The sequence below is a fragment of the Phalacrocorax aristotelis genome, chromosome 4 (genome assembly GCF_949628215.1).
Source record: "Phalacrocorax aristotelis chromosome 4, bGulAri2.1, whole genome shotgun sequence".
NCBI lineage: Eukaryota > Metazoa > Chordata > Aves > Suliformes > Phalacrocoracidae > Phalacrocorax > Phalacrocorax aristotelis.
In genome coordinates this window covers 34,184,964-34,203,448 of record NC_134279.1, presented here as the reverse complement: position 1 = coordinate 34,203,448, position 18,485 = coordinate 34,184,964, and the positions used below count along the sequence as shown (strand labels likewise).

The window sequence follows — 18,485 nt, the reverse complement described above, 5'->3', positions numbered from 1 at the left end:
TCCTGTACCTCAGCTCAGAACTTGAAATTAATTTCTGCCACAAGCATGCATGGTTTGTTTTCAAATGCTTTGCAAATGAATCTTTTATTAGGTAGCTGCGGCCAAATGCTGCAGGATGGCCTTTGATATGTTTCGTAGCCAAGCGGCTTTAGCCGTGTTGGCAGAGCCCTCTGGTGGGAGCGCAGCCTGTGCCTGCGGAAGCCGGTCCTGCGGGCGCCTCCGCCCGCTTCTCCCAAATGCCGTCGGCCAGCCCTCTCTTGGCTCAGCGGCATCCCACCAGCTGCTTGCTCGAGTGGTCAAGGGGTTCCCCTTCATCCCGTTCTTAGACAGAAGAGCAGAGCCCTGTGGTGCGCACTTGGCCTTTTTTAGCAAACCTGATGGTGTGCTGTAAGCCACTGTATAATTTTAGGTGTTACTCTGCAAAATGTGATGGCTCTATGGGAGCAATAAAGTTAGCCAATTACAGGATAATATTTTCCTAATCCATACTGCAGTGTGGGAGAGCTCTGATGAATTTCAAAAATGGTATCTGTGAATGCCTTTTTTAAAAAGTACCAGATAGTAAAAGTAAATGATTTACTTAGGCATACAGTGGGCCATTTCTAAATCAAGAGCCACAGCCTTCCATTTCTGTTAGTTAGTAATACTTTTGCTAATCAAGATATTTGAGGAAAGGGCTTTTGTGTTTAAAGTACCAACTTACTGAGCATGAAGGAAAAATGTTATTACACTTGTCTAACCTAATAGTATTCAAAAGCCTGGTTAGGACTGCTAGATGTGCTGCCAAACCAGAATGTGCAAACAGGTCTTTTAATCTGATTAGGTCCCTGAAGTGTTGATATAATACAGACCAATAACTTTCCTGCAGGAAATCCAGCTGTTTGAAATCGTTGCACAAGTAATGCAGTAGTAATAGTGTCTTTTTTCCCTCATGACTGGCTGGCCAGAGCTTTTCACTCACCATTGATTTGAAATACTCACAACTGTGCCCGGTATTTTATCTTAATGAAAATAAAAAAAAGAGGAACATGTACCATGGCTTGAAAAGACAGTTGCCTGTGGTGGGCAGGAACCCCCTCTGATGAAGCTGGAGAGTGGCAGCAAGACAAAGGCAAAAATATTTTTGTGTCATTTTACTTGTTTTCAGTCAAGTTTTAAGACAGGCGTGTAAATTCTTCCAAAAGCTAAATAACCTTCATGGCCTACATTTGAAACAGCGATTTCGGTTCTCTCAGAATGGCACGGGTTGGAAGGGACCTCTGGAGATCATCTCATCCACCACCCCCCCGCTTGAGCAGGCACACCTAGAGCAGGGGGCACAGGAACGCATCCAGGTGGGTTTTGAATGTCTCCAGGGAAGGAGACTCCACACCCTCCCTGGGCAGCCTGTGCCACTGCTCCATCACCCTCACAGGAAAGACGTCTTTTCTCATATTGAGGTGGAACTTCCTGTGTTCCAACTCGTGCCCATGGCCCCTTGGCCTGTCATTGGGCACTAATGAAAAGAGCCTAGTCCTGTCACCCTGACACCCACCCTTTAGATATTTATAGGTATTGATGAAATCCCCCCCACCTGGATTAAATTCTCCACCTTTGCCTTGAAGTAATCTGCTCTGTCAGTGGGGTTCAGCAACACAGAACTGTTTGGTTAAGAGACCCGTCATGTAAGAGGCCATCATGTGGTGGAACTCCCGGCTGCAGGTTGTTGTGAATTCCCAAAGCTGAATATATTTCAGAAAGCAATTAAACACACTTGTGAAAGGAACATTGACCAGTATGATGAGATGCAGATACTGCCTTTGTCTGAGAATTCCTCAGCTGCAGGGGGGGTGGGGGCCGTGGGAGGTGCATGGCTGTCTGTACTTGCCTTCTTTCTTCTCACACTTAGGTGAAGGCAGGATGCAGAACTAAACAGGGCTCCTTAAGGCCCTGGAGAGGACTGGTTTGTTGCGGTCCTTGTCCCCCTATGCTGACCCCCAAAAGAGCTGTGATGGGGGAGTACTGTTTCCAATGGAACAGGACTCTAACCCTCCTCCCGCAGCCTAGAGAAGTTTTTGCTGAGGGATACTGCTTCCAGAGGAACCTTCCAGTTTACCTGCAGTCTGATCTGGCATTTCCCATGGCCCAACGGCTTTCCTTACCTGTAATGAGAGTTTCACTGGAGGCTTATTACAAATACACATAGAAGGCAGCACAAGGGTTTTTTCTTTCTTGCAGGACAGCTTCGTCTTCCTGTTTTTCTTATAGCATTGTGGCTAGAGGCTTTAATTCTCTGGCAGGTGGTGTATGATATGTTTTTCAAGCCCTGCATCTTTTGGCTCTTAGGATATTTTCTGTTCCGTGACTTTATGAAGCTGCTTAAAAGCTATTTTTCTAATTTCTGAATTGGAATTCCCTTAAATTTATATTACGCAATGTCATCATGATTCAGCTTTGTAGAATACTATCTTACTTCTAAAGATATTCATGTGCAATTTTAATCCTGCGATGCAACAACCCTCCTGAGTTGTCTATTGTAACTCAGAATATAATCTGTAAATGTTGCTTTAACATTGCTTGTAGTTATCTCTATTCTTAGAGTCTCGTAACTAAATCTCTTGGAGAGTTCGTGCTCTTTTGTCTGTGCCTTTTATTTTAAATGCCTATTTTCTTGGAAAGTGGCTGATGAGAAAATATTTGGAATTTTTTTAATAATCACTGCTCTTCTGAAGAACTTGAAGTCTAATATTACCATTCAAATAGGCAGGTGAAAGCTTTGGAGAACGGTAATTCGTACCTTTTTAAAAAGCCGCACTGCCTCGCTTTTGTCTCAGAATTTATTATGCTTCCCAAGTATTATGTGACATACTGAATAGGGCAGGGGGTGGGGACATTGTCTTCAGCTGACATGCTGTTATCAGCGGGACTGTGTTTCTGGACACAAGATTTCGCAGTCATTGGTTGTCCGAAGAAAGCCTTTCCATCTGAGGATTGGACAAGAAGATGCGTCAATTTGCTGCCCGTCTCCAAGGTACTGGTGATGCTGCCCCCACAAGCTGGCTAACGTCACAGCTCCATCACCCAGCGGGGTGTGGGCTTTTTTTCTCCTCTTCTCTGTTTTAATTCTGTATTTGCTTCCTACTGCATTTCTTAATCTGTCTTCTGCCAAATGCTAACAGCATGATATTTTGCAATCATTTAGGTGAATACAAGAAGGACGAACTCCTGGAAGCTGCTAGGTGAGTGTTGCTTAGAATATAAAGCATATTTTGGGGGCGGAAGCAGGAGAGGAAAAGGGATTTTAAAAACAGTAATGTTTTGTCATTGCCTCTCCATGAAATGATGCAAATAAACCACTTCGTTAGCATAAATCTCTTTGGACTTTGCAGTCTGGTACAAATGGAAAAGCCTGTTTATGTAATCGAAAACCCCCACTATGGTGGTTATAAGGTTAATTTTGAGTTTTTGCTTTAAGCTGCTTAAATCCTCTTTATCATTTTGTGACTGTTCTTTTTAGGGGCAAATTAAATATTGGAATTTTTCTTTTAATCTGGTTTTTAGCAGTACCTTAGGGATATATTTTGAAAAAAGGCTTTATCAGAAAAGAGCATAAGGAAGCCTACACAAATGGTGTAAAGTTCAGTTGTATATTCCAAAGATGCTTTCATCCTTCCTTCTGACAGCACAAGACCATTTTGTATAGACTGTTAACCCTTTTAAAAAAATTTCTGGATATTGGTGTGTAGCCGTTTCAGGTGTTACGGGCCATATGCTATGAAAATGTGTTTAATTCAGCAAATGGCTTTCAGAGGATCTGTAAAATTCAATAAAGGAAATATATGATGAGGTTAAGGAGAGAAATTAATAGGTGTTTTTGCATGATCTGCAAATTCAATACTCTTTTCTGTATTTGCCCTTGGTTTTGAAATGTTCAGAAGATCCTTTAGTGATCTGACATTCTTCCTGGCCGAGTACAGATTTCAGTATACTAGACTTTGATATCCAGCTTCTTAGCAAATGTTTTGCAAAGAGCTCTGTCATTTAGGGTTTTTTTTTGCCCCCCCCCCCCCCCCCCCCCAATCCTCTTCTCTCCATTTACAGGAGTGGTAATGAAGAAAAACTGATGGCTTTATTGACTCCTTTAAATGTGAACTGTCATGCAAGTGATGGCCGTAAGGTAAGTTAATACCTGCTTTATATTTCCGTTACTCAAGAAAGGCCAATTTAACCATGCTGGGAAGCATAGATATATAAACCAAGAGAGTGTACAGGGGAAAACCTGTGATGTCTTTTCACCATTAAATTAAATGCTGTTGTATTTGATGCTGGCAGTTGTGACAGATCAACAGTCGGTGGACATGAATTTTGTGTGTGTCTTTTCTTTTAAATGTCAGACCCTGGCGTACATGTAAAGTGAAACCTTAAGACCTTTTATAAGACAAACAAAATGTACTGTTGCAGATTAATAAAATAAGGGAGGAAAGTTGTTGTTTATAGTTGAATATTGTCTGGGTGAGGTGGTTGGTATTCGGCTTAGCTCCTAATGCCCTGCCCTGTAGACTGGCACTGTATTGATGTGCTTAACACCTTCTGCATTTTCTTAAATTTGACATTATTGTTTTGACTTTCTCTGGCAGGGATGTTTGAATGAGTTAAATGAAGGATTAGGCTGAAACTGGAGGAGGGAAGAACATACGGAGTGAGAAGTAGATCCTATGATTTTTAGAGTTTTAGACATCAAGATGATGGTCTGTCTAGACCGTTGGAATTACAAACGTTGGTTATTTTTATTTTTTTTCACTGTGTACCAGAATGTTCTTAAGCCGCATCTCTTAAAAAATGTCTCTCATGTAACAGTACTACTCACCCTCGGAGAGAAAAGCATGGGAGTGTTTTCCTTTATAGTTTTCTTTATTTTTGGTGGAGGGTGTTGGAGCACAGTGTAAACCTCTGGCCATTCTGGAGCTGTTCTGGAAGAGCACAGTTCCGCTGAAATCAGTGGAGATAGGCCAGTTTATGCTGCCTTCTCATTAAAAGACGTGTTGCTGACTATAAAAATACAGCTCCATTGTGAAAACATTCCTATTTTTAATACACATTTTAAAATGTTTTCACAATTGTAATGCCTATGATACCTACTATGTTGAAAACCCCAGCTTGTTTACATTTATCACTGATGGAAAGTTTATGAATCTTCCAGGTTTCTAAAACAATTAATATTATGATCTGAGGACAGGCAAATGAACAAGGGCTTTATTTAGTTCAGCTGTGTTGGAACTGATTAAATACTCCCCATATTTTAAGATTAAACATGTTGCCCATAGTTTTTCGTTTCCCTTTTTTTAAAACTACCATTCAAATGAGATTATATTTAGGTATTAATAGTGCACTGGCTTGTTATAATTAAGCATGGTGGTATACAGCAGTGCATTACTGACTAATTGAGTCTCCATCACTGTTGATTTAAGGTCAAAGGCAGAGTTGTGATTTCTGTCAACATGGAGAGGAATATGCCCTTGCAGATATGTTATCTAGAATATTTATTACTCTTAATAATAATTTTAAAAGCTTTTAAAATTTATATTAAGTGGAAAATATTTATGTATTTTTGCAGCCTCTGAATTAGTTTGAAAATTTATGCCCAAAGCTCAGAAAGCATATTGCAGTTGAAGCTAATCAATGTGGACACTTTAATTTGTTTGTGTGTTTGGCTGTTGGTAAATGCACTGGTTATTAAAACTCCTTTTAAGGTGGCTTGCAATTGATATTAATTAGCTTTTTTTAATGATGTCTACCAGATATTTTTTTTCCCCTACCATATGTGTACAGACTGTTGAAGGTGAAGTATTTTTCTGTAGCAAGTATGCTGTATAACTAGTAAGTATTTCCTTTGTAAGGCAAAGTGTTCAGGTCCTGTACTACTGCAAGATCACTTGGGCTTTAATCATTCTTAGCTGTGCTGCAAATTAAGTGAACTTTTCAGCCTACAGCACAGCATTCTTGTAAATGAAAGTCTCCACTAGTGAAGCTGCCTCCAATTGACTTAGGTTGATTTACACTAGCTAAGAATTTGTCCATTTTGGAAGTTGGATTTTGCATTCCTTGATGCTTTTCATAGTAATTTTTTGCAGATCCCTTGAGTTTTCAAGCCTCAGACTTATCACAGTGTAAGGCCACAGACTTAACGCAGCTGTCAGGGACAGGAAGTGCAGACTCTGTGGAGTGGCCTGAGATGCTCAGCATCCCACTTACTCTACAGTACAGCCATATCCACCAACTCCATGTACGTGCTTCTGCAGTTCGTGCATTCCTTGGCTGTGCACATTTTTGAGATGCCCAGCACTACTCTGGTAAGGGAAATGTTTAGCTTTGTAGGTGAGGAAATTAAGTTGAGTCCTAGTACTTAATGGGTAAATATTTTTTTCTGTAGCGGTAGCAGCGTTCTCATACTTCGAGGTGTAACTTTCCAGAAGTTGTCATCTAAGACCCGTTGCACTAGAACTGAATAGCAGAATAGCCAAGATATTGTTAATCACAGTATTGCTTATTTCATTGCTGTATGCAGCTTACCTTTTTTTTTGCCATGGGGACCTCTTCCGTGTCCCATGCATACTAACATCTGGAGTCCCTGGATTTCCCAAACACCACATCTGCGATGAGGTTGTGCTTCATACAATGGACTAAGGGGGTGGAAAACTCTGATATTAGCTCACTGATTTGAAACCAGCTTGGGTTGGAAATAGCAAAGATGTACTGCATTCTGTGTGCAGCTTGCAGCCTTTTTGAAAAGTATTGATAGCCAGAGTCTGATTTGTACTGGACAGGAGTCCATGCTGCTAAAACAGTTACAGCTGGTGCTGATAACCATCGCTCCATCTGTTTATTTAGCATAGAGGTCAAAGACTGAATAGGAGTGAAAACCTGAACTTGCTTCTTCCCCTCCAAGTTTAGGCAGATTATGAGCATTGTAGAAATGTTCACATTGCTGAAGCTCTTCAGCTGTTTTCCCTGAAGAGGGAATTCATTCTCTGCTGCTCTTGCAATTATTTTCTGGAGTGAAAAATGAAGGAGTGTGTGCAAAAGAAAGAACAATTTTATACATCAGCTAAAGCATTCCTGTATACCAAGGATTTATGTAATTTATGGAGTTTGGTTTTTTGATGACCAAGGAAAATCAACAATAATATTTCAGAGAAACAGCTATTTCATTGAGCTAGATAATGGTTGATTTTTGAGTAAGTATTGGTTTATGTGTCTGTTGAATATATATATGAGGGCATAATTAATAGTGCACAAGTACTGAGCTATACAGTGCAGAGCTATACAGTACAGTGTATGCAAGTAAGTGTGTTAGGCAAGGGTAAAAGTTCACAAGAACTGTTTGGGTTTTTTTTTTTAAACTGTCCCATTTGTTTGATTTTTTTTTTAAAAAAAACATAATGCCTGAGCTGAAGTATAATAGTCATTTTTCATGCCAATTAGTCTTGCTTTGATTTTTTAAACAGGAGGCTGAAAAATCACAGAACTGTTAGGATGTGCTGTGTGTAACAAATTTGCGTGTTTTATCACTTCTGTTTAGATTGCTTCACAAAGTATTTGCTCTGTCAAAACAGAACTTAGACAATATGTATGGCACCAGCGTATTCCAGATGGGTCTGAAATTTCACCATGTCCAGCCTCTGAGTTCTGCCAAACTCTTTGGTCTTTATGTAATCTATAGAAGTAATGACTCCTAGAAGACATGCTATGGTATTGAAGTTGACAGACGGTACTGAACTTTTACACTGTTAAAAAACCAAGCCACCTATTTACATGACTATCTACATAAATGTTTGTAGGCTCCAGGGACTTGCTTTACAGCCCCCACTATTTTCCCTTAATTTTTTTTTTTCTCCTCTGGGAGTGTCTTTTTCAAGACTCAGGTGTGCATGAATTTTTGAAAAATGTTTTTGACTGTTTTAAAACAACAGGTTCCTATCTGCTACTGGAAGATAAAGATGTATTATTTTGTCATGGGAGCTGGATTTCTGACTTCTTACAACAGTCAAAGCTTACCTAATCCAGTAGTTAGTGTCAGGAGACAGACTTTAAATAGAATGTATCACGGCTGCAAGTTGAGTTGAAGCCATCTCTTAGCTCTCATTTCCTTTGGAAATCTGTTGTGGACACTTGAAATGTGTTTCAGAAAGAAATTGATGTTGCCTCAATTTTTAAAATAAAGAAGTATCCGAGCTAATAAGGAAGCACTGTTTTAGCAATTCAGATGAGAAGTCTTCACTACAAGGCAGACTTCCCACATCACTTCTTGACAGCTTTCCGAAGTGAACTGCATCCAGCTGACATAGTAGCTATTAGCAATGGAAGCTGGATATCTGTTCTGGATTTTTGCTGGTATATAATATCCTCCTCCTGTGCTACTTTATGCGTGGTCAGATCATGCCAGCACTAAAATACTCAGGTGTCAGTTGAATAAAACCTTCCCTTTGTGCGAGGGAACCCAGCTCCTCCAGTGAGGAGTTACTCAAAAAAACAGGTTGTTTTGCTCCTTTTCTCAAGGTTCATCTCTTTCAAAGTAGCGAAAATATCTGAGATTTCTTTGAGCTCTTTGGTGCACATAACAATTATTTTTTTGTAAAATAAAATGCAGTCTTCATATTTTGAAAGTGTAGTTTCCATTGATCTGTTGCATCTGTATTTTGTATTTACATTTTGTATGAACCATAAAACAGAGAATTACCAGTGAACAGCTTGGTCTCAGGTATTTGTTCAGCAGGAATTGCTACTAGAAGGCAGCACAGGATGCAATTCCTCCACAGCTACGTTGTTTTGCTTCCTGCAACTTCCTTCCCCGCCTTGCTCCCTAGGAACTAGAAATGTAGATATTTCTGCAACAAGTGAACCAGGGAGCCTGCAAACAATGCACCTCTGTTGTTTCCCAGCAAGGGACCATCCAGCACGGTGGATGAGGCGGTGATCCCATGAAAAAAAAAAAATTATTTTTAAAAGGCCATTTCTAGCACTCATGTAGTCCTCCTTCATTTTATTTCACTGTAGTCTTCTGGCTCCTAGTGCCACTTTCTTTGTTTATTCCCGGCATTCAGTCCTTAAGAGCTCCCAGTACCAGTCCTTAATACTTGGTATTATGCCTCTCCCACGCCTTTGTTGTTATGCCTTTCCAAACCAGATGTAGACAACCCTAAGATCCAGAATACCAGTAGCAGGCCTTTGCATTAAACTTTGAGTCAAAGGAAACGTACTTGCCTCTTGGGTTTGAGGCTGTTTCTTCAGCCCATTCCTTCCTGCCATACAGACATTCATTTTTCTTGTGCACAGCATCATCCAGGTTCATTGATGCAGGGTACAGATATAAGAAATCCAACCCTGATAAGGTCTGTAATGCAGTGTTGAGTACCAGTATCCTTGGCCTGAAGCAACCACTGCACAAGATCTTGCATGTGTGCGTTTTGTGGAGAGGACAGAGTGCCCCTCAGCTCCTGCTATTGGGTATCTCTGATGTGAAGTAATGTTCTGTTGGATGGGGTTGCAGATTGCTTCTCTTGCCTCCTCTGCTTCTTTCTATCTGCAGTGAGCTTGATCAGCCTGTAAACAAAGGGCTGATAAATGGAAATTGAATTCTAACAAGATCGGGTGAGTTATGATTCCTCTTAACAGGGAGTCTACAATTTGCTGCTGGTAAGTGGATTTGCCAGCCCCTGTTCCAGAATTCTGGTTGTTATCAGCCTTTTCATGAAAAATCCTTAAGTTCAAAAGAAAATTGGCATGCCTTCCAATTTCTGAGTCTGTATGGAATGATCGATCCAAGTTTTCACAAGCTTTTTCTTTACAGTTATTAAACCTATAGACTTGAGCAGAGGTTGAGATTCTGTCGTAACCATCTTGGCTCTAGGAGCTGGAGGTTGAAGAAGAATGCCATGCATTGCAAGACTTTTGGACAAATTGATGCTAGTGGCGCTATAAACCTTTATAATTGGGTGCATTTTTCTTGTGCAACAGTAATAAAATGGAAACTAATACCATATAAAACTATAGGTCTGTTCTATAAATTTCTGGTGTACAGATTATATTCAGATGAATATGGAACATCTCATGGAGAAAAATTCACATATAATAGTGTTTAAATGTTGTGAAAATACACGCTTTTCTACAAACAAAAGCTGTATATCTAAGCAAAGGACTTGTGAGCAGATATTTGATGCAAGGCATTTTTGTCATATCCAAGGGTATGTCTGAATCTCTGTGTGTATACTCTACACATTTGGGTTTTTTTGTCACAAGTAATACATTATTTAGTGTCACAATGCACATATCTTCCCCAAGATTTTATGAGCTTTTTCTGCTGGTATGCATTGTTTGTTTGTGTCGTTTGTAGATACATCAAAAGTCTCTAGTCTCAAGGCTTATCTGCAACAAGAAATACCTTGTGTGGAGGAGAGGAGCAGAGGAATCATACACCGACTGTGTGTATTCTTGGTTCAGAACAAGTGCTTTCTCCTTGATCAGTCCAATAAAATAAAAATTAAAATAAAAATGTTAAACTATAAAATAACGTATTATTTCAGGAAAAAAGACAGCTCTTCATGGAGTAAACCCAAAACAGTTATTCCGGAATAACTGAGTAGACAAGCCCTTGCTGAATCTGCTCACTTGCCGCTTACTAGCGTAAAGTGTCAGTCTGGTTTTGACAAAGTACTATAAAACTGCTTTTGTGGGTGGGAAATGTGCAGATTTTGGGCTCTTCGTTTGTAGTCCTGCAAAGATTAGCCAGAAGTTTCACGATGCGTGATTACAGCTTTTTGGAACTGCAGTTACTGAAATAAGCGATAACAATGTACTCTGTTGGCTAACGTTTGCTAGTGTGGAGTTGGCCCTGACTGATGGCTTCACACACTGTAGTCTTTGACACCAGTCTTGGATGTGTTTCATTAAATGCATATGTATCAAAGGTATATCTAGGGGTGTGAGTATGTATATTTTCACATATATATGTATATAAAATTTTAAAAGTATATAGATATATATGCCTGTATATACACACAAATATATTCATATAGGCTGTTATATATACCTAGCTGTGTGTACTTATGTATATATGTGTGTGTGTGTGTACGCGTTATTCTGAAAGCTTATAGTTTTAAAGTTTTGGGGCTTAAGATCCTTTACTGTGGTCAATGACTGCTGTGTTCTGCAAGTGCTTCAATTGTTTGTGCTGCTTCTGCAGCCTCACCAGCGACCCATATTGGGTCTGGGCAGATATGCAGTCATAGGAGAACTTATCAGATGCTAGCTGCTCCCTGGCAACTGACTTATATGCTCTTATCCCACCTCAGGTATGAAGGTATTCACAGTACCTGAGTAAATTAAGTGAAAAAGGGCAGCTGGGAGTTGGACTATGAGTTGATCTCTAGAGCTCACTTCCAACCTCAGTTGTTTTGTGATGCCCTGGTGTCCCACAGTAATATGTTCGTATGATCCATACTCACAACTTTGATTTGGATGAAGGGCTTCACAACCTTAGAGCCTATTCCTGTGGATACTGTAATTAGGAGGGCTGATGGAGGGAAGAAGATGGATTAAAGTCCTTCTAAGCAACTCTTCCCGTAGTGAATATATGCCTTAGTGGTGAAAATAAGTACTGTAGGTCAGATGCAGACATTTTTGCACTTTGTTCAGTTATAGCTATACTTCTCCATAATTGATTTAAATATTTTAAATCAAAGTCAACACTCAGAGTTACAGGTCCTTCTTTGATTTAGGTAATAGAGTACTGTGAAAGAGGTGATGTCTCCAGTATTACAAAAAGATTACGAAGCAAATGCCATAATGTTCATGATGTGACTGGGGCAGGAGTGCCCATTGTAGTTCACATAAAAAGAACATTTAAAAATGGCCACAACTGCATTTTGCCTTTAAAACACCATTTTGTTTAAAAAGATAGTTCCCAGGATTCATGTATGTCAGAAATAGTGTCAAGTTATGCCCTTTGTTATGCTGTGATCCCATCTTATTTCATCAGCCAAGCAAGATCAAAGTGGATAACAGAAGAATCCCTTCCCTGGCTTTGTACAGTATAGGTGATGTGGCTCAATCTCTGTCCCTGGTGCCACTTAAGACCCTCTAGCACCCAAGATGATATCTTTTGAATAAAATGTAAAACTGATCTACCTGGTCTAAGTTTCTGTTACGAGAGCTTAAATATTCTCCCCAAAAAGTTGCAGTGAGTATCCCTTCACCTGCTTTCATTTCCTTCAGAAATTATGTGAAGTGTAGCCTACCATGTCCACAAATAGAAATTGTGCACTTGAAGGACTGGAAGGAAATTGCTTACTCTGTAGTCATTTTCTCTGTAGTGTTCTCTAAAAATCAGGAAATCTCATTTGTTAGGTCTTAATCAATGTACTCTACAGGAAACCTTCAAAAGTATTAAAGGTGTGGAGGTTTTTTTATACCCGAACTGTTTCCCTTTGATGATTAGCTTCACAAAGGGGATGGCTTTTTGCATTACACTTTTATCCATCTACTGTCAAGAGAACACAAGTCAAACTGGCAGATATGGGCAGAGCTGCCACTTAATATTTTACGCACATTAGCTAAATGCTGTCGTCTGGATTTGGCTCTATGAGCTCATAGAGCATCCAGAAGTTGAGTACTGATGATGTTTTTTCTACTGTGATCTCAAGAGTGGAGTCCTTTCCTTCACAGAGCTTGCTGAGGTTATGTTTGAGTTGAAATGTGGCAGCTCAATCCATGGCCTGTATGCGTATGATTTCTGTATATGTTTGACTACAGTGAATGCTGTAGATGCCATTTCTATCTTCGGCATCACTTCCCTCTCAAAATCCCTGCATGTGAGCATGAGAGGTACTGAGAAGTAAACTGTTCTGCCTTCTTGTTGCTTTTCACTTTTGAAAGCAATATTACTTTGTGGCCTTCCTCGGTCAGACCTATCGTTTAGTTGTGCCCTGCTGCCCATCTCTGCATGCTATCATGCATCTATCTCAGGACCTACCATCATCTGCCTTAGAAACCATTGGTGAGAATTAAGTTAAAAACCTGTTGAGTGTTCATGTAGACTGTGTCAGTTGGGTTACACTTATGCAAGTGCTTGTTGACTGCTTCAGAAAACTCCAAGCGTTTTGAAGGTGGAACTTCTCTTAACAATATTTGACTCTTCCCAAGCAGATCATGCTTATCCAGGTGTTTGTTATTTCTAGCTGTTATTATGTTACTTTTTTCCTGGTACAGACATGAAGATTACAGGCTTGTGATTCCTCAAAACATGTTTTCATGATTGGTGTGCAACTTTCATGTCTTCATGTACCAAGATAATCTTAAGTGAAGGTCACATACCACCAGTAATTCACCTGTTTCACTCTCCAGTGCTCTCTTGGGGGAATGCAGTCCCATCCTGGCAATTTGTTGATGTTCATTTTGGTTATGTGTCTCATTACCTCTTTTATGCTTTATTTAGTTTCAGACAGATCCTTTGTTAAGCTTCACCATGCTTCCAAATAACACGCAGGCTCACTTGCCAGGGTGTGAGAATTACCTGTTTCTTCTAAGATGTATACCATGCGAAGAGTTCCTTTAGTTCTTCCACAATGACTCCTTGCCTGCAAGAGCTCCACTTCTTGCTCCAGCATCACCTTTCCCCATTGGACTGTCTGGTGGATTTTATGCTCCTCCTGGGTTGGAAAAAGGATTTGTGGCTGGCTTGAATTCCTTTCACTAGTCACTGCTTAAACTGTTTTTGCTTGTCTAATTGCATTTTTACCTTTAATCTGCTGGAGTTTATGATCCTTGTGATTTTCTTCAGCTTGTAAATTCAGCTTTTTGAATGATGCCTTCTTAATTCTAGTAATCTCTTTTAGTTTACTGTTAATCACACTGGCTTCTTTCAATTTATCAAGCCCTTCCTAACAGAAGGTATGCATTAGCACAGTGTTTCCAGTGTTGTCTCCATTAGTAGTCTTTATGCTGCCTGTAAGGACTTAATTCTCTTAGCTACCACCCCTACCTTATTGTTAAGAATCTTCCCAATTTTTTCATAGCTTCCCTTTCTGAAGGTTACCGTGGTCATGCTGGATTATTTTAGCAAGCATTTCACCTGGTAGATAAGTTGAATCTAAGTATGTTACAGTCAGTCAGTGTTAAAGAACAGCTTCTGCTGCAAGGTTTTGCACCAGGTGTCACTTGTTACTTGGTACCAGCTCAGTAGTTGCATTTACTCCTGGAGCCTCCCTGGCCAACTTCTCCGTAAAACAATCCCTGACAGCATCCAAACATTTCACCTCTGTTACATGTTCCAGTGTGATACTTGCCCAGTCTAGATGACAGCAATTTATGTCACCCAAAGCCTTTCTGTCTTCTGCCCTTGCTGCCTCTCTGATTTCTCTCAGCACATCAGTTATTACTTGCTAATACAACCCCATCATTGACTTCATAGGTTGTATGGATAATTTAGACCGATCGGTTTAATTCTAAACAAAAAGAACTACAAATACTTATGTGTAAAGAGAGGTGTATTTACATAACCATTGCTAAAACTTGTGTAAGTTGACTGAGCAGGCAGTGGATGAACAATAAGAGGGGAGGAAAATGCCAAAATAGGGCATTGTCATTGATAATGGATGTGTCACTGATGAATAAGAAAATTGAGGTTATTTGATTAGTCTTTTCTAAGTAATATAATACACTTCTACTTATAAAAGAGACATTTATTGTGGCTGCAATTCTTTAGAATATTCATATTCTAATAACCATAACTTTTCAATTTTGAAACATGCTAAAAGGAAGTATGAGATAAATTCTGTGTCTTTTTTTCCTGTACTTTGCAAGGCTCTTCTTCAAAGGAACAGTGAAGTCTACTTGACTGGATTATAAAGGCATTAACTTACAAAATGTGCAAATTGTTACTGTTATGCAAAAAAATAATTTTGTATATTTAATTTTGTGAATTAATTATTTTAGATCTCATGTTTTAATTTCATTCCAAAATATAAGGCATAAATATTTATTTCACGCTGAGCACTGGAGCTGAAAAGCAATCAATTTGCAAGCATTGTTCTTAAGAGTTCATTCTGACCCCACTTTCAATAAAATGAATGAAGTGCTGGTTTGAATGTCATGTTAACAGAGGGAACAGTGAAATTAATATATTCTGAGAAGTTTTTCTTCTTTCTTAATAATGAGAAAATCTTATGAACTGAATTGTGGAAAGTTTCTAGTCGGAAGGGGAAGGAGGAGAAGCAAAGTAAATATATGAAGATGGAGTTGAGGAAGTGGTAAAAATAATAAGATATAGAAAGAAAAGGGAATAGGAGATTGTTAGTTGATTGTAGTAGGAAAAAGATTTGATAGCAAGTGGAAAAAGGAGAGACTGAAACAGCAAAAAAAAAAAAAGAGCAGAGTTTTAATTCTCTGGTGTTCCAGTGAGCATCCTCTTCAGATTGTTATAATATTGTATGCAGGCCTTCCCCAGACATCTGGCATGGCCATTTGGAGAGGAGTCTCTTGTTAACACTTGTTTGTGCTGCCAGAGCAACACTGAAATATTTCATTAAAAAGAGGGAGCCGCAGCCTGAGCAAATAATTAAAGAACAGGATTCTATAGCTTCTGACACCGGCTGACAGGACAGCTAAAAATGTATGCACTTGTGCTGGAAGAAGGGAGAAAACGGTCTCATCCTCTTCTTCCGGATTGATACACATTTGCAGCTTGCAATTTGACGAGATTAACAGGTTGAGACTTGGGCCACGGACTGCGCTTGCTGGCACTTAAGAGGCTTTCAAAAACTCTGTGGAAACTTGGCTATCTGTGCCCCTTTGCTCAGAGCAGCAGCAGCAGCATCTGGTTTTCCCCATGCACTAAACTTGAAACACAGCTTCCAGCATGCGATTTAACAGATAAAAGTTCCCAGCCGTTGACATGAGACAATCCTGGATGCCTCTGTGCTCTCCACCAGCCCAGATGAGTTTGTTCTCTAGCTGGCAGGTGTTGCCAGCTGTTCCTTAGAGTACTAGAGGTTTGAATAACCTCTGATGGAGTTAGTTAATAACATCACAGGGGCAGTTTCTTGCCTTTGCCTCTGCAAGAGCCAGTCATGCCTCAGTGCCTCACCTCAGGCTTTTCCATTTTGACTTGCATTTCTGACAGATTCCAGGTGATGAAAAGAAGCAACAAAAATGGCCATCCTGGACCCAATGATGCTGTAAGTAATTCCCATGTAGTGTTCTGCCATATCTTTCAAGCAGTATACGTCATCTTTCAGTGTTAAATAACGTTAGCAGCATTCCCTTAGGAGAAGAGAGTGGTTCTTTACTGTCATTTCATCTTTATGTAGCTCAGCAAGCCACTGCTCCCTCAGGTGCCAGCATCTATCACCAGAGAAACACTGTATACTCCTCTGCCTCTCTCGTAATCCATGTCAAAGTCCGTCTCCCCATGTCCTTGAGTGCTGCCAGACATCTGTTATGTGCTTTGGAATTGGGGAAAACCACAAACGCTGCTTCATGGTAGAAGGTCCAGAATTTCTTTTTCATATTGCAGCTCCATCCCCAGCCAAAACTTCATCATTTGCATGTAGATATGGAAGAGATTATTGCAAGGAACAGTTTTCTGAGAATACCACGGGTTTGTGGGATGTTGCTCAGTTTTTCTGGCACATCCTCTGTGGAACTGTTTTACCAAATGGGTGGTAGGTTAAGATACATGCAAATATGGAAGAGTTTCAGGAGTTTGTGGGGTGGGGGTGTTGCATTTTAATTCTTACTTAGGAAGAGGTCAAGGACCACTAGTGCCCCATTTATGGGACCTGCTGTTTGTGAAATCCTAAGATCAGATGTCAAGGTAGTGTTTCCATTTGAAGATTTAAGTGTCTCTCCGAGTCCTTCTGTTTCTGCTTCTAGGTCAGTCTCTGAAAGTAATGGCAGCAATTTAGTTGGGGAACTAAGCTTCCTAATTAATATTTGGGGAGCTGAGGTCCCTTCCATCCCTTTGCCATACCTGCTTTTCTTGTGGGCCAGATTGATCTTTGCTTTTAAAGTTCATTCCAGACATGGTTGCTGCCTTCTGTCTCACAGTAGCTTTTTTTTTTTTTCTTCTGGCCTTTACTTTAGCCCTTCCTGTGCCAGGTAATGATGCTTTTTCAAGTTTGACTTTGTTTTCTTTTCTCTGAAGTAATCAATTTGAGTTATTTTCTTTTTTTTTTAATATAGCTACTGTTAAGAGAATAGCTTTCAGAGCTATATACATGGATTAAGGATTTTTCATCCTGTTGTCAAAGATGATAATCTCCATAATTTTGAAATTCAAGTGTCATTGTCTGGAGAAACCTGCTGGGCTTTTCCTGCTGGGTCTCCTGCTGGGAGACCAGGTTTTTCTTCTGGGATTTAATAAGGCTTTTACAGGGTCATCTTCAAACATTCGTCTTAAGCCTGCTTCTGCAGACGAAACTTTCTTATGTTGTGTGGTCCTGCAGTGCTTGCATGTTTTCTCTCCCATCAGGAAGCATATCTTTGCCCTTTACCCTCTTCTGCTTTTGGGCATGTCTGGTTTGCCTCCATTTACCTACCTTCTCTGGTGGCACTCTATGCTAGCAGGAGTTCTGAGCAGAAAAGTGAAAGCACTCATTTCCTGTTCTTTCTTCTTTTAACCTCTAAGAGGCAGAGACACTCTAGTTATTTCTGTGTCTACCCCTGTTCAAGATGATGATTGCCATCTTTTCTGTCCTTCCCTACTCCAGGTATCAGTGTGATTGAGAAAGCTCTTCTTTTATAAATCTCCTGCCCCTTATTTGCCAACTCTTAGCCCAAGTGGCAGAACAAAAGGGTCACCGTGTTAATGTGTAGAACTGATGCCAAGCCTTGTCACACAGTCTTGAGGTTCAGAGGCACAGTCAGAAACTGGTATTGTCTCTCAAAGGTCAGATCTACTAGAAAAACATCTACTAGTCAGTAGTCTGGACATTACAGCCCTCTGAGAAGGAACAGATTTGAATAGTCACTGGAGATTAGGAGTAGCAGAGTAAACCTTTTCCAAATGAGGGCTTATTCTGTCAGTGTATCTGCAGTATTTTTATTCAGTTCTTCCTGTGCTTTTTAACTCCCCGGCCACTTTATTAATTCTTTCCATTTCATCTTTATTATACATTCTTATGTTTTCCTCCAGTTTATGAACATCTGCCTGGTCTGGGGGTGTCCAAGACTAATTTGAAAATAACATTCCAGCCGTGGTTTCTGCACAGTTGAACACAGAGGGGAATGTCCCTTCAATCTGTGATCCACAAAGCAATGCTTTGTAGCTGGTACACATTTCTAAACACTTCTAGGAGCTATGCCATTCCTGATATCTGACCTGCTCTGGGCTTTGTACTATAACACAGGTGGTATGATACCTGAATAAATTTCTGAAAGGTATTCAGTTGCAAGGAAGAATTTCTCTTTTAATGCAGACTACTTTGTTCTCCTCCTGCCAAGTGGCTGAAAAG

The 18,485-nt window shown here is 40.0% G+C and overlaps 1 protein-coding gene across 3 annotated transcripts in view; it reads left to right on the top strand.

The window, feature by feature from the left end:
- Positions 1 to 18,485, top strand: part of TNKS (tankyrase) — a 149,074-nt gene that overhangs the window by 77,752 nt on the left and 52,837 nt on the right. For all 3 annotated transcript variants that reach the window (XM_075090908.1, XM_075090907.1, XM_075090905.1), the window contains 2 exons: positions 3,182 to 3,218; positions 4,081 to 4,156. In XM_075090908.1, the coding sequence (XP_074947009.1) occupies positions 3,182 to 3,218; positions 4,081 to 4,156 (113 nt within the window). The remainder of the gene's footprint in view (positions 1 to 3,181; positions 3,219 to 4,080; positions 4,157 to 18,485) is intronic.